At 37.4% G+C, this 14,874-nt stretch overlaps 1 protein-coding gene across 1 annotated transcript in view; it reads right to left on the minus strand.

Annotated features, from left to right (window-relative positions):
- Positions 1 to 14,874, minus strand: part of RGS22 (regulator of G protein signaling 22) — a 97,011-nt gene that overhangs the window by 50,799 nt on the left and 31,338 nt on the right. Inside the window, exons 13-15 of the mRNA XM_063299551.1 lie at positions 13,384 to 13,489; positions 11,894 to 12,019; positions 9,407 to 9,508 (exon numbers count right to left, since the gene is read on the minus strand). Coding sequence (XP_063155621.1) covers positions 9,407 to 9,508; positions 11,894 to 12,019; positions 13,384 to 13,489 — 334 coding nt within the window. The remainder of the gene's footprint in view (positions 1 to 9,406; positions 9,509 to 11,893; positions 12,020 to 13,383; positions 13,490 to 14,874) is intronic.

The raw sequence follows: 14,874 nt of genomic DNA on the forward strand, positions 1-14,874 counted from the left end.
CATAACTGCCTTACACTTTTCTACCTCTAAACAACATTTTTTTTCCCAGGGCCAATTCCCACATATGTTTGTTGTTTTCCTTTTCCAATTCAGTTTGCAATTTACTATATGTACTTATAGCAAAATAACCACATACATTCCTTTCATTATACACACAGTGGTTCTCCCTCTGGAATACATTGTCTTTTCTTTAATATATCTCAATGTTAAGACAGATATAAATCAAAGAAATGAGAAGGGCTTAATAGAAATCAAATTAAGTACTTGTTTTAAGTGACATAATTACTCTAAATACAAAAAAAGCTATTTTAAAAACGTGGGGGACAATTTATCTGGAAACTTCTGTGTAATGTGCAATGAAATGAAGGACACCATGGAAGCCCTCAGCAGGTGGTAGGATTTGGTTGACTTGTTTAGGCTCAGAAGCCAAACAGAATCAGTCCTGTCTAGTATTTGGGCTGAGGACTACCCAAGGAATTCCAAGAATATAGCCTACACTGGAAGATCGATCGATCGATCGATCGATCAATCCATCCATCCATCCATCCATCCATCCACAGCAAACCACTTCCAAACTGTTGCCAAGAAAACCACATGGATGTGTCCTTGAAGTCATCAAGAAACAAGTTTGATTCAAAGGAGATTTTAACTATTACCTCATTTTGGAATACTAATCCTATATACAGTAATAGCAAACTAGTTCTCCAAATCATTATTCTTATGTAATCAAAACTGTAGCATCCACATAAAGAGAAACAGACAATGGAAACCTTGAAGAACCCAAGGTACACAGAAATACAAAAAACATTAGAGGAAAAGCATAAGAGGGAACTCCCAAAATAGTGAAATCAAGATTCAGCAATTTCATTAGCTAAAGAAAACCAAATCTTTTGCCTGGGAAGAGTGAGATGGAAAATATGGAGAGAGAATGGAATGGAAGACAACACAACTCAATGACTGGAACTTTAAGCAGAAAAGTTTATACTGCACCATCATTTTGCATATCCCACTTGTTTATTTCTATGAAAAATATACCTTGGGGTCTCTCCTTTCAATTCCATTGACATTTCTCCTTGTCATTAATATGTCTTGATTATTTAAACAATAGACTCACCCCATGCTCAGAGTTCAAGGAAAGTTACATTGTAAAGCATTCATATACGAACTGAAGAAATGAAGGATCTGTTATGAACTATGCATTTGAATATTGGTTTTGGTAAGCACTGACTCTATACGATGTAAAATTTTTAAAAATCATAAAAGTTATATGGCTAATATACAGGAGCTGCCTTAAACCTCTCTGCATGATGGTTATTACTAAGACAAAATATTTAAGTGTAGCCTCTCACCAATGATTTTCTTAATGTTACTTTTTAATATATTGATTCCTTCATTCAAAATATTTATATCTGAAGATGTCCAAGTAAAATATCCAAGTTGGGTAATGGAAGGTAAAAATTATAAATAACTAAATTAGACTTTAAGCTTACCCCTTGCAAAAACATCCTCCTCCTGTCAAAATAAAATAAAAGCATCAAAACAGAGCAGAAGATCTATATCAGTCATTACAAGCTCAAAAGAATAAAATCTGCACTGACACTGGATGTTTCCACTCACATAGCTCTTAGTGAGTGCTAGCAAACAAAAATATTATGCAGCTATTTTAACTTTTTTTTAACAGATTGCTTATGCAAAAAAACAGAATGGTGGAAGCAATGAGAAAATAAGGAAGTGGGTTATCCACATTAGGTAAAAATGGAGCAAGCTCTCTAATTTCTGTCCTAACATTTCTGTGTCCTGCTATGCTGAAGTTTCTGCTCAACAGGAGGAGATCTTTACCATTTCCATTGAATGATGGCTCAGTAAAGAGCATCTGCATATACTAGCTCAACCCATGTCCCACTTATATGGAACTGTGCCACAAAATGTAATCAGCCAACACCTATATGCTTGCATCATTTAAACATTTTCCTAATCATAGAAACATAGCCACCTGCAGAAAGGGCAAAGTTTAGAGGACTTTAATGAAAGGTCATCTTGTAAAGTACTGTAGCATCTAATGGTTTCCAGCCTATGGTCTTCAGCAAGGGTAACAGAGATGGTTTATCAATGACCCATTGGACAAAAAGATTTGTGTGTTAGAGAACAGGAGAGGTTTGCCTTAATTTCTTTAATTTTAGGGAAAAGTCCTCACATTCACCCACTCACTGTGAGTTATTCTCCTTCTCCTTATTTTTCAGGAATTATGAAGTGGCCAGACAATGTTGGTGTTTCTCTTGTTCTTTAACTTTTACAGATGAATCACCATGCTACTGTGACTGAGTGTGTACAGTCCAATTTTATATACAAAGGGGGTAACTAGACAATGTACAGTTCTTATTTCAGAGTAAGGTGAGCTTCTTGATGATCAAATAGCATTTTGATGAAGGCCTGCAATCCCATGAAATGTTAATATATGCCTTAGACATTGATTCCAGGATTCCACTTCAATTTTTGTATTCATGGATGGTGGACAGACTTTGGAAGAATGCAATCACAATATGCTGACTCTGGTCTTGATTGGATACAGCTTGAACCTCATCTGTGTTATAATGAATTTAAAACACAAAATCATGTGGCCATAAAAGTAAGCTCAAGAACAATATCAAAAGTTGCTTCACATGTGTTGATTTGTTATGTTCCATTTGGGCTGTTAGTTATGCTAGTGGAAGAATTTCAAATATTGCACTTTGATGAATTTGCTTGTAATGATCATGTGGCTATAGCTTTTTGCAATGTTCTAGTTATGCTCTTTATGCTATGTTCTACTGTCACCACCAGGCCAGATGGGAAATAAAATTAAAGGGATAAAAAAATAATAAGCCCATTGTGTTTAACGTATGAACAGATAAATTGTAGAGAGTGGCTGCTTAGCAGAAACATTGTTGCCTCTACATATACAGTACTCTAAGCTCTCATTGTGAATCCCCCATTTTACCAGTCACATATTAACAAGTGACCTTCTAAAATTCATGACAGAAATCCCAGTGAGGCAAATACTTTTCTTTTTCTGAAATGAACCCAATTGCTATAATTCTAATCAGTGCTTAAATCCTTTCCTTCTTTCACATTAATATTTATAAATCAGGCTTGTATTGCTTTTTCAATGCATTAGAAAAATTACTGGAAAGTAAATTAATCAGTGATTTTCAGTCATAGCTAATTGGAAAAACTTTTGGTTGAGAGGACTCTGTTCCAGAGAGTTAGAGTAGATGAGGTCAAAGGGCCTGAGACCAGAGTGGTCCATTGCAATAACAAAGCACAGGTGTCAACTGTTCCTCCTGTAGAAAAATTAGTGGTCCTCAGTCCATTACAATATATAGGCAGGAAAAAAAATATGAGAATCTTGGGTCTCCTACATATAGGGCTTAAGTTTTGCTGTTTACAGTAGCTGGTTTTCTTTGTTATTAAGCAGCTTTTCTACTATCTGCAATACAATGACCTTATCAAGAGCTGGGTCACTGAATCTCTGTGTTTTAGCTTCCTAGTTCAAGTATTGGTCTAGATGAAGCTTGACACAAAAAATAGCTCTTCCTATTCCCCCTTTTTTGGGAGGATAAACAAGTTTCCTAGACCTAGACCATGGCTACCAAACCCCTTGCAACTCTATTTTATTTATTAGCTTGATCTATATGGCTTCCCATCTCACTATAGCAACCGGCTATTGACTGTAGATCAAATTGCCCATGCCTGGCTCCAGTATTTGAATCAAGCAATACTGCATCACACCCAGGTAATGGCCCTGTTGGACCAGTTGACACTGAATCCCTTAGCAAAACAGATGTGCCAGAATGTACCCCTGCTTATACTGCAGTGCTGCCTCCTACTCAAGTTCAGGTCCTATACCAGTAGTGACAGAAGCAGTAGCAACTGCTGCTCTCCAATGATGGTCCCTTACCTCCTTGTCTGACAACTATGATGGCAAATCCAGGCATTTATCAACAACCTCACTTAATGTGAATCCTCTTTAATGATGGGACAATCTTCCATAGATTGCTCCTGTGCATGATTTATAATTGGCTTTTTGACCAGAGGACCTGCAAAAAGACGATTCCTCTTTTGCAGCCAAATACAACAAATACCTAACTTTCTATCAAGGCTGAAAACTGTCTCTGATGAACCAGCCAAAGGGTTGGCAATCAAATGAGATCTGGCATTTCTATCAAGGTAATCCAATGCAAGAAAAAAATAACCAAGGCACTACGTAACAATTCTATAAAAACAAATACACATATAATTGGCTTAATATTCTGGCCCTAACACTAGTCCAGGATGCAAGTGGCACACAAGACAAATCCATGCAAAGGGCCCACTGCCCATGGCTGCCACCTGCTCTTCAAGCAGAAGATTGCACACCAATTCTGTCTGGGGGAGTCCTGCCCCATCAAGAGCTAAAGATGATAAATCACCAGATCCAGGGGGCTCAGAAATCCATAGCCCCTCAGACTTGTGACAATTAAGCTGCAACCTTTTCTTCCCATAAAAAACTTCCTGTGTTTATATTGTGGAGAATCTGGCCATTTTCAGTAAGCTTGCCCTGCTAAGGCTCCCCTGTAAGAGGCAGCAGCTACGTGTTGTACTTCTGGAAAGGTGGGGGGGGGGCATTTTGTAACAGATGCCCTAAACACTCCAGAGCTGACTTGTCAGGATATGATTCAATGTCCTCCTCCAGGGCCAGGGTCTCAGGTGGAAAAATCAGAATATTAAATGGGGTCCAGATCTTTGAAGATCAGCACCAATGTTTGGTCCTTCCAGTTATTTCAAATTCAATCTCTCTCTGCAATACATCTTCAGCTCCTAATAGATTTTGGCATCACAGGCAATACCATAGACTCTTCTGTTGCATACAAATATGACTTGTCTCTTTGAGGGTGCAACCATAGATGGCAAATTCTTATAAACAATAATGCCAATTTCTGAATGTACAGATGTGTTTCTGCCCACCATCTGTGACCAAGTTTATTTGGTGTCTCCTTTGTATTTTCTTATAAAATTGGGAATGGGATAGCTTTATATACTAAAACTGTCAGGAAGAAAATTGGCCTGAATAACTGTAATAATTCAGTTCATTCTATTACTCATATATCCTCATTTCAAGCCTTATATTGCTACCATTCACATCACTTTCTCCAGGAACTCCAGGCAACATAGTGACTCGAAACTTGCCAAGGTTTCCTACAAACAAACTGCTGATCAACGTTGCCAGGAAACTGTTGAACTCACCATTGCTGCAGGAGACTTCATCTGGCTTTCTATCAGAGTTCTTCCTGGTACATGACTGTCTAAAAAGCTGGATGCCAAGCTTCTTAGACTGTTCCCAGCACTTGAACTGGTCAATCCAGTCACTTTTCTATTGCAGCTTCCAATTACAATAAAGATAAATCTGATTTTCCTCCTGTCCTAAGATGCCCCATTACATCTTACACAATTCTACCACACCACCACCACCACCATCTATGTTGATGTGGGGGGAGGAATAATTTGAGGTGGAACATATTTGGATTCTTGGCACAGGAGAGGCAGACAGGAATATCTATTTCATTGGCAGGACTAAGCAGAAACAGCCAGATCATGGAAAATAGGAGTCAATGTTCACACACTCCTACAACAGTTCTATGCTCAGTACCCAACCAAACCCAACCCTCTTGCATTGCAGCTTTAGCACCTATTGATTCTTCAGATTCTGAGAGAAAGGAGGTGGTATTGGAAGAGGATTGTTGGATTACTGTTGACTGGGGACAGAGACTCCCCAAATGAAGTCAGAAATGGACAGGGGAGAGTAACTAATAGAGATGGGATGTCCTCCCCTGCCTGCTGTTTGTTCTTATGAGTAGATAGATACTTTTCCTCCTCAAACCCTTCCCCCTGAAGCAGAGGCGGAGTTTTAGACTAGAAGAGCTACTGATAGTGATACAGCTTAGGATGAAGGGTGCTGAGAGAGAGAGAAAAAGACCCAGAGTTACCCAGGGCCTACAAAACTTTGGGGGCCTTCAAAAATGTAAAACACAAAAAAAATCTGAAAAGTCAAAATTTGTATGTACTAAAATTAAATATATCTACAATATTACTACTTTATTCTGTGTGTATTTATTGCGACTTATTCTCTGTGATGTATTGAAGTATATAGGTCCAGGGAATCCCTTTAGAACTCTTAATTATCTGATTACTACAGCAAGGGCCTACAAGGGTCTTAACAAAGCCTTGCAACAACTGGCAGGAGGAACCAAAACTGAGAGAGAAATGAAGTATATCTGAAATGATGCTGTCGTGACAATAAAAATAAGTCAAGTTTATTCAATGTTCGTGTCTCTTTAATCAGCCAAAAAGGATCCTAATATTTTGGTGGTCCTGGCAGAAATCTGTCCATGACACTTCCTGCAGGTTTTATGGCAGTATTCATTTCATTAAAACTACAAATAAAGCCAAACTTTAACTAAAAAGTTGAAAAACTGAACATATGAGGAACAAATGTGCATGCGTCTGCATGTGTGTAAAAGTTCTTCCCAGTGTAGATGAAGGGATTCCTTCCCTTTAAGAAGCATTGCATATTCCTGTTTCTTCCCTGCTGAAATCATAATAATTAACTACACCCTTCCCCAGTGACTGCTGCTTAAATAATAAATATGCAAAAAAAATTATTTAACATTAAATTCAGTTTGATTTTCATTGTAACTTCAGTAAAGTGTGAACTTAGTTCACTCTTAAACACTCATAGGCAAAGGCGTATTCTAGCCTTCTTTTCAAAAATTAACAGAAAGCTGATGGTCAGCTAGAAATTGCCCAGTAATTTCTCCATCCCATACTTGAAAAGAGTTCTTTCTCTATAACTGGATTCAAAAATTGATAGAATATAATAGATGTTTAAATATCTCTGGTCTGATGTTTCCCATCTATTCATAGATACGCAGACAAATATATAGATAGTGGATAGAGATAGCTAGATGTGAAATATCAAAAAATAAAATAATTTTTAAAGGAGAAAAAAGAGTCCCATGAAACAGATTCATGATAAAGTAACACTGAGCTGGGGTCAGGATTACTGAATTAGGATTAGGCTGCAGAATCTAGCATATATGATGATGCTATAGTATTTTTGAAAGAATGCTGCCTACTCTCTGATTAAATTATAACTCATAAGACAAAGCATTTTCCATCTTTTGGTTTCCAACTCCTTCTATATTTTGATAGCCATGTTTACCTAGCATAACCGTAATGAATTTTCTGATATTGTTTACCAAACAGTGATAAGATCCAGTTATTAGCATCATTCTTAACTTTATGACTTGCCCAAAGCCTCATTCACATAAGGCCAGAAATACGAGGTTCATACTGTCCATGGACAGATCCCTGTGAACCTCCAGTTCTGCTATAGTAAACTTCCAACATATAAAAAGGAAAAAAAAATGCATTTGCAAATATTTTTTGGATACTGTATGTGCAAAGAAGCCAGAAGTAATGGTAGCCCTGTGGCACATCTCTCTCTTGTCCCCTATACGTTACTCCCTTTATCAATCCCTGTTGAGTGGTGATCTAGTACATAGTTTTCCCAAGCTTTTAAAACATGTATGTTATTCAGTTATGCTTATACTTATTCTCATCTACTTCTTTTTCTTGTGATTTCTTCAAAAATAACAATTGGCTGCATGACGTATTTTACCATTTTAAAGTGAGATGTCCTCAGAGCAGAGTTAGGTTGGAAGCATGATAGAGTATAAATTCAAGGAGTAATTACCAATGTAAAAGAATTCTTGCTAACTACATTTATTCCCACAGAAACAGGACTGATGTAAGAACAAACATATGGCCTTTGTTAATTTATTGTTTTTGGCTCTTTAAAACATTATAAAAATGAAAAACTTATATATACAGTATATACCGACACACACACACTCAAGGAATGTTTGTGACCTCAGCCTTATTTCAAAGCTTCTCGCAAAAGATATGTAATTTTGACAACAATGGTCTGTTTTTCTTCTAGCAGCTCAGCAACTCAGTGGGCAAGGAGGGAAAGAAAAAGAAACAGAGGTACCATAGTAGGAAGACAGAGAAATAGCTTCAAGTTTTTTCCACCGGCAGGATGTGGCTCCTGAAAAATTATTTCTGAGAAAAGATAGCTCTGCATAGAAAAATAATTCCCACTCTTCCATGTACATAAAAGGATTAAGTACGATCAGGATTTATTTGACAGAGTAGGAAATTATTAAATTCATGAGGAATAATATTAACAATACTTATTTTATTTAACTGTAATTAAATATAAATTAAATCAAATTTAGTTTTTGCCCAGGCCCCACCAACATTTTAGAGTGTGGCCCCTTACACACTATTCAAAGGCAAAGCAGAGGTCTTGGCTGAAAAAAAGGTTGAATATTCCTGCTCTGAAAAGCAAAATTGTTCTCAAATACCCCTGGGGGATTTATCTCTTAATGGTTTTTCTAGTTGATAAAAACTTATGTAATATATGGATTAAGCATTTGGGAAGAGCATAGAAGCAAGATAGGAATGAATGAATGAATGAATGAATGAGCAGGCAGTCTTGATGGTTACAGCAAATTCAGCGAAGGGAACATAGAACAAACCAGAAGAATGGCTGAATGGATGGATACAACAGAAAAACAAAAATCTGAATTGATCCCTCATATGCATAGAGATGCCAGATTCTCCCAGATTCACTGAAATGCAAATTTATATTCATGGAAAATGAATGCTGGTTCACTAGTTAGTCTTGAAATCTGTGACTGGGAGATATATTGTCTCTGCCCAAGGAATGTACTTTCTAAATTTAGATGGGTTATGAGGTGGAAGGAGAAGTAAGAAAACAGGAAGAAAGATGGAAGGCAAACATGGGATGAATTAAAAATAATGACTAAGGAACTGGATGACACCCTAATCATCAGCTTAATCTTCTCCAAAACTAATTGCCAGAAAGTTTGTATTTATGACAGAAATATATTAAATTTTCTTCTCTGTTATACATCCAAAAAGAAAAAAAGAGCTTGAAAAGAGGTTTTTAAAAGCCTACGTAAGCAAGATGCCCAAAATGAATTTTCAGCTGATTGATACATGGCTATTCTTTCATTTTAGCATCCCACAAATATTTCCAAATCTTCTACAAACGTATTAACATCCCATCGAGGAAAGACAGACAGACAGACAAAACACTAGCTGCACAGAAAACAGAATAACTGCACAGGAATTATAAATCCATGAAATGCCTGGAACTGGGAGATATTTCTGAACAAAAACCATGCCTGGCTGATGTTTAGATAAACTCTGTTACTCCCATTTATACATATTTTGTTAATTATGATCCCAAGCTATTTTCCTTGGGGGTAGAGAGAGACTATGAAAAAGTCTTATGACTTACTTGTGCTTGCTTGCATAGTTTCAAAGGATGGAGGGTTTCTTGATAGAAAAGCTGATGATAATCCTGCAGGTCAAACCAAAAATATGTGCCGTTCTTCCATAGCTACAGATGGAAGAGATGGGAGGAAAGGTATTACTACCAAAGTGTGTATTGTTTAGTGCAGCGTTTCTCAACCTTGGCAACTTTAAGATGTGTGGACTTAAACTCCCAGAATTCCCCACCCAGTGATGGCTGTATCCATGGATGTGACTGCTATTTCAAGGCAGCAAATCCTGCTTCACAAACCCTTCACAAATGCTGCCGTGCTTGAAAAGACAGGGAGGGAAGACAAATTGGAGGCAATGTTTGTTTCACCCCAGTCCATAGTAGTACGTTGGCCTGATAAAACAAAAGAAACCCTAATACCAAATACCTAGAACAGCATCATTAGGAGGTGGGAAAGCACTGAAAGTTTGCTACTCTGACAGGTGCAAAATCATGAGGGAACACTAGTAATTTATTCTCTTTTCTTTTTGTGAAGATGGGAAATGGCTGTGTGCTTATGTGTGGGTTTGAAGGGGTAGCTAGAAGCAAGCTTCACTGGAGCTCCACTGTCTAATGAGCATATAAACATTCCCATGCTCATTGTGGCCTGATCTCCAAATAAATCATAGAGTCAAACTTGGTGGATTTTAAAGTAAATTCAGAAGATTGGGAGCAAAAGGTGGGTCATCTGGAAGAATCCCAAGGAACAGTAACTCTTTAGCTCCTTGGGATCAATGATAAATTATTCTCAATTTAGCACAGCTTGAGCAGTATTTTTGATATTGGCAGAATGACAGCATATATTAAGATACTGTAACTGAAATACATTCTGTATATTTTATTCTACCCTTTACATATAATTGGCAACTAAATTGTTAATGTAAATTGCAAAGTTTAAATACATTGGGGTGGAATTAAAGCAGGGGTTCATAATGTGCATCTAAAATTTTTGTTGTGACAGCATTTTTCAGCAATTGCTGATACTGTTAGTGTTTTTATCCTGACCATCATCACATTTTTATGAGGTATTTTTCATACTTTGTACTAAAGTTTGGTGTTGTTGCTCAGAGCTATCTGTTCCCAGAGGGACAAAAAAGCTTTATGAACCTTGTTGCCTCAGAAAATCTCCTCCTTTTAAAGCTCCTCTCTTTAAAAAGAAAAGAAAATCAAATATTTATAAAACTATTATTTTAAAATGTTGAACCAACCAGCTGGCATAAATATAAATTTTGATCATAAAAATTGGGCTATACTATATGTGATTTTAGTAAATCTACAGTAAATTGGAACAATTCTTATAGCTTTTTCCTAAACTAAAAATAATCAATGTACTTAATTGCTTTAAAAGTATATAATTTAAGACCTGCTGACTTGCTGTAAACAAACATATGGATTATGTTTGTATACAGTACAAGGAATACATTCAACTTTAGTGCAACATGTTTGTTTCCAGGTAACCATGCTGAGGATTAAAACTTTGTGTTCCAAAACCTTTACCTCTAAAGGTCCCAAAATTCTCAATAGGTGTCATTTCCAGATAAGCATTTCTGACACTTTCTAAAAACTTTGTTGGAAATAAGATCCAGTGAAATAAATGGGGCACATCTTCAAGTGATTATGTTTATGCCTGAAATACTATGGGCCCTAATTAAAGAAGTTGCACAAGAAACACTCCTATTTCTTAAAGCATCTTTCATCTGAAGTCACAGACACATATTTATACCAATTTATGTAACCTGTTTTTTCAGTGACACATTTTTTTGGCGAAAATTTAATAACTTCGTGCACCCTAAAGACAGAATTAATTACACAGGTTTCAAGAATAAAAGTGACTCCATATTATTAACCTCCTTCAACTTTATCCTACTGTGAATAGCACTTCTTCTGAAATGGGGTTTGAAACACCTTTGCTTGAGATTCTGGATACAATTGGTTATGCTGGCTAGGAGAAGGCTAGAACAGATCATTCCGAGCCACATGGAGCCCAAATTTAATGATACTAAATCAGTGCAAGGCAGCTTCAACTTGTTCAAATGTTTAAATACTCAAAATGTGAAAACTCCATGGAAATATTTCAGAACCTTCCTTTTCCAATCAGGGTGTTTGTTTTAACAGCTCAGTTCAGCTGGAATCCTCCATATTTTGAGGTAGGCTTTTTTGAAAATTGTGGGCAAAGTACAATGTTTGAGGCAGCCATCCTCAACCTTATACTCTCCATACTAAAACCTCCATCAGCCCCACCCAGCAAGTCTATTTAAAGTACCAGTGTTCAAATGCAATTGGCTTGAACGTGCAAAACTGTAGGTTGAAATCAACATTTAGTTTGAAGCTAAGTTGCTGATCTTTGGCTAGTCACTCTTTTAACCTTTACAAGCAATTTTTTTATCCCTTATAGCCATGGGGAGATTCCAAATGCCGATGAAAATCCAATCAAGAAATCCACCAGTAAGAAATTCTTCCTACCTTATCGCCTGACTTCTCACAGAATTCAGTGAAGATATAGCCTGCTCTGTTCTCCAGGTAAAGAGATTGCAGCATTCTTTCCATTTTGGAACTTCCTAGTTCAGAAAAATCTGGGGAGATTTTACCCTGAATAACAGAGAGCACAATTCATCAAGGCATGTAGTTTCATTGTGTCTTGGATGAAACTGTCTTTATAACTGCTGTTATTTTTCTTTGAGAGAAAAAGGACAGATATCAGATGTGCTTCACCTGATTTTTTATTATAAACTTCTTAAGTTTCTTTTTTTTCCCACCCAATTTCTTATATACTATGCTGTAATTTGTCTGCCTCACACTTTCTTTCCCCGTTTTCTTCCTGCTAACAGTTTTTCCTTTTTTGATGGCTACGAAGAGCCATGTGGCTGATAGCACTTTTTAAATTCTGTTGATGGTATGATTATAGTCAGTTGACATTTTTTACTTCTTTTTAGTAATTCTGAAGGGATTCTGGAAGAAACTGTAATATATCAGATCTGCTGTTTTGTTAAAAGGGGTTGTACCAGCTGAGTCTCATTTAAAAATAAAAACACAAACCAGCTGGGGGTTTATTTTGTGTAGCTTGTTCCTTAACCTATCTTGACGTTTGTCAAGCAGACATATCTTGTGATACAGATATATCTTGAGACCTTGAGATCAAGGTTTTAGCTGTAACAGTTGACCAACCATAGACAGATATATAGATAGAGATATTTCTGATATCTGCTGACTCTTGATAGACCTGCTAATTCTGGTGACAGATTTATCCACATTTTTAAAGAAAGTATTTTAATTGTAGAACAGAGATTCTAGTCTGAAACATCACTTTTATTTTGCATGAACACAGGTATCTTTAACACTGCTGCTAAATGGTAACTTATGTAGCATGACTCAATCCGAGTCATGGTACCAAATTTTAGATAGCAGAATTCAATTTGAAGGCAAGAAGTAAGAAATTCTTTGGTCTTTAGAGGCAAACATGGATGAACTGACAGAAAGATGACTAGGAAAGGATGAATTAATACCTATGAATATGCTCCATCACAAGATCATTTCAGCATTGAAATTTTGCATTTAGATGTTATATTAGCTGCTGACCAGTAGGAGGCACTACATAACCAATTTCATCCTTATTGTGACTCTTCAGGTGTAGGTATCCTCCATACTAGATGTTCTGAATTTAACTCTTTAATGGAATTTGAACCCACAAGAAAAAAAGGCGCACCTGCATAGCTTCTATAAATTTTGCATTTTTCATTTGCTGCTGCCCCAAACATAGGAACATACCAATTTTCATATGCCTTTTTAAAACTCTAGCCTATAGAAGTTCATACAATAGCCTCATGCAAGAAGCATGATTAAAGTCAGTTCTCTGCCGCCAAAAGCGGTTCTTATTTAGACATAGAAGCCCAAATAAAAAGAAACTCCATTTCCCCACAGAGAAGATACTCAATGCCCCAGTTCATGGTACTCACAGGGATCATTTCTGCATAGGTGTATTTTCGATCTAGTTGTGGTTTCAGGTAATCCAGTCTATCACTAAATGCTATATGAGACACATTGCTGCACACTGTTGCTGGCCTACAGAATGAAAAACAAAGGCACAGGAGGACCTTGAGGGTAATCAGAGAAATTAAATCATGGTCACTGTTGTTGATTCTGTACCTAAATAGTCAGTACCATCACTTTTAACTGCTCCAAGATAATAAGAAAATACATGGAGAGATCGAGTTCCTTTATCTTTCAGACCCTTTGTAGGCATCATCTTTTGTGATGAGACACTACAGTGGTTCTACCTCATGAATGAAGAAACTTCCACTTTTAATGGATAGAAAATAAGTCCAATATTTGCATATGTATGGCTTTTTGCAAGATCAGAGTACTAAGGAAATAATAATGTACCAGCTGAGTATTAGTATTAGCTGGGTGACTTATTCAATTGTAGGAAGGTGTTATGAGTTCAAGGCTATCTATTATTTCCATTTAAAAAAAAATTGCAAATAAATATTATATGCACACAATGCATTGTGACTGCTGAGAAGTGGGTTATTCTTGCCATTTAGATCATTGTGATTTGAAAACTTAAAATCAGACAACTGTTTTGAGTTCATTTTAAAGTCATTTGCTTAACAGTAAATCTTAATAAACGTTCACATTCTGATGGCAGGGACCAGTTTGTTCAAGTCAAGTCTGAAAAAAGATCACTTCCGTCCATGATTTGGTGTTGGATGACACAGCAGATCCAGCATGAATTACTGAAACCTGACTAGGTAAACATGACCAAGTTCCCTTTTGAGGAAATTCCATGGCTGGGTTTCATGTGCTTCAGCAGTGTTGATGCCAAAGTAAGGGAGAGGGGATTGGCTCTGATCATGAAGGATCCTGCTCTTGAGATAGCGGGATGTGAATGCCTATATGTCAGGCTGGGCTGTAAATGAATCGCCTCTCGGTGCAACAACCACCCTAATGTGCAGCAGGATCCTGCCACCCAGGCTCCTGGAGGTGATTCCCAGGCTGGTGGCAGAGACTCTGCACCTTTTGGTGTTGGGGAACTTCAGCCTCTGTGCCCTGGGGCTGGCTCTGGCAAAGCTCGGGAGTTCCCATCGCCCCATTACTATGGTCAGGTAATGCCATGACCCAGTTGTGATTGATAGCCACCTGTGACCAACATGGGGTGGAGAGACCCATTTGGATGGGTCCAGTTGGCTTCCAAAGGGTGCTTGGGGAATTTGTCACCTCTCTGGTGGGCAGTTCTGTTCAGTGCCTGGTGAGCAAGTGACAACAGGAAGCAAACCAGGCACTGGACATTATTACTCCCAAGTGGCCTCTTTCCAGTTGGTGCCTTTGAGTCCTCTGGGAAATGAAGCACCAGAAATGACACTTGGAGTGCTGGTAGAAGCAAGTAAGAAGCAAGCTTGACCAAACATGAGTACTTGTTCATGTCCAGGCCTACATCATGGCTGAGG

The sequence above is a fragment of the Candoia aspera genome, chromosome 3 (assembly GCF_035149785.1).
Source record: "Candoia aspera isolate rCanAsp1 chromosome 3, rCanAsp1.hap2, whole genome shotgun sequence".
In the NCBI taxonomy this organism is placed as follows: Eukaryota; Metazoa; Chordata; class Lepidosauria; order Squamata; family Boidae; genus Candoia; species Candoia aspera.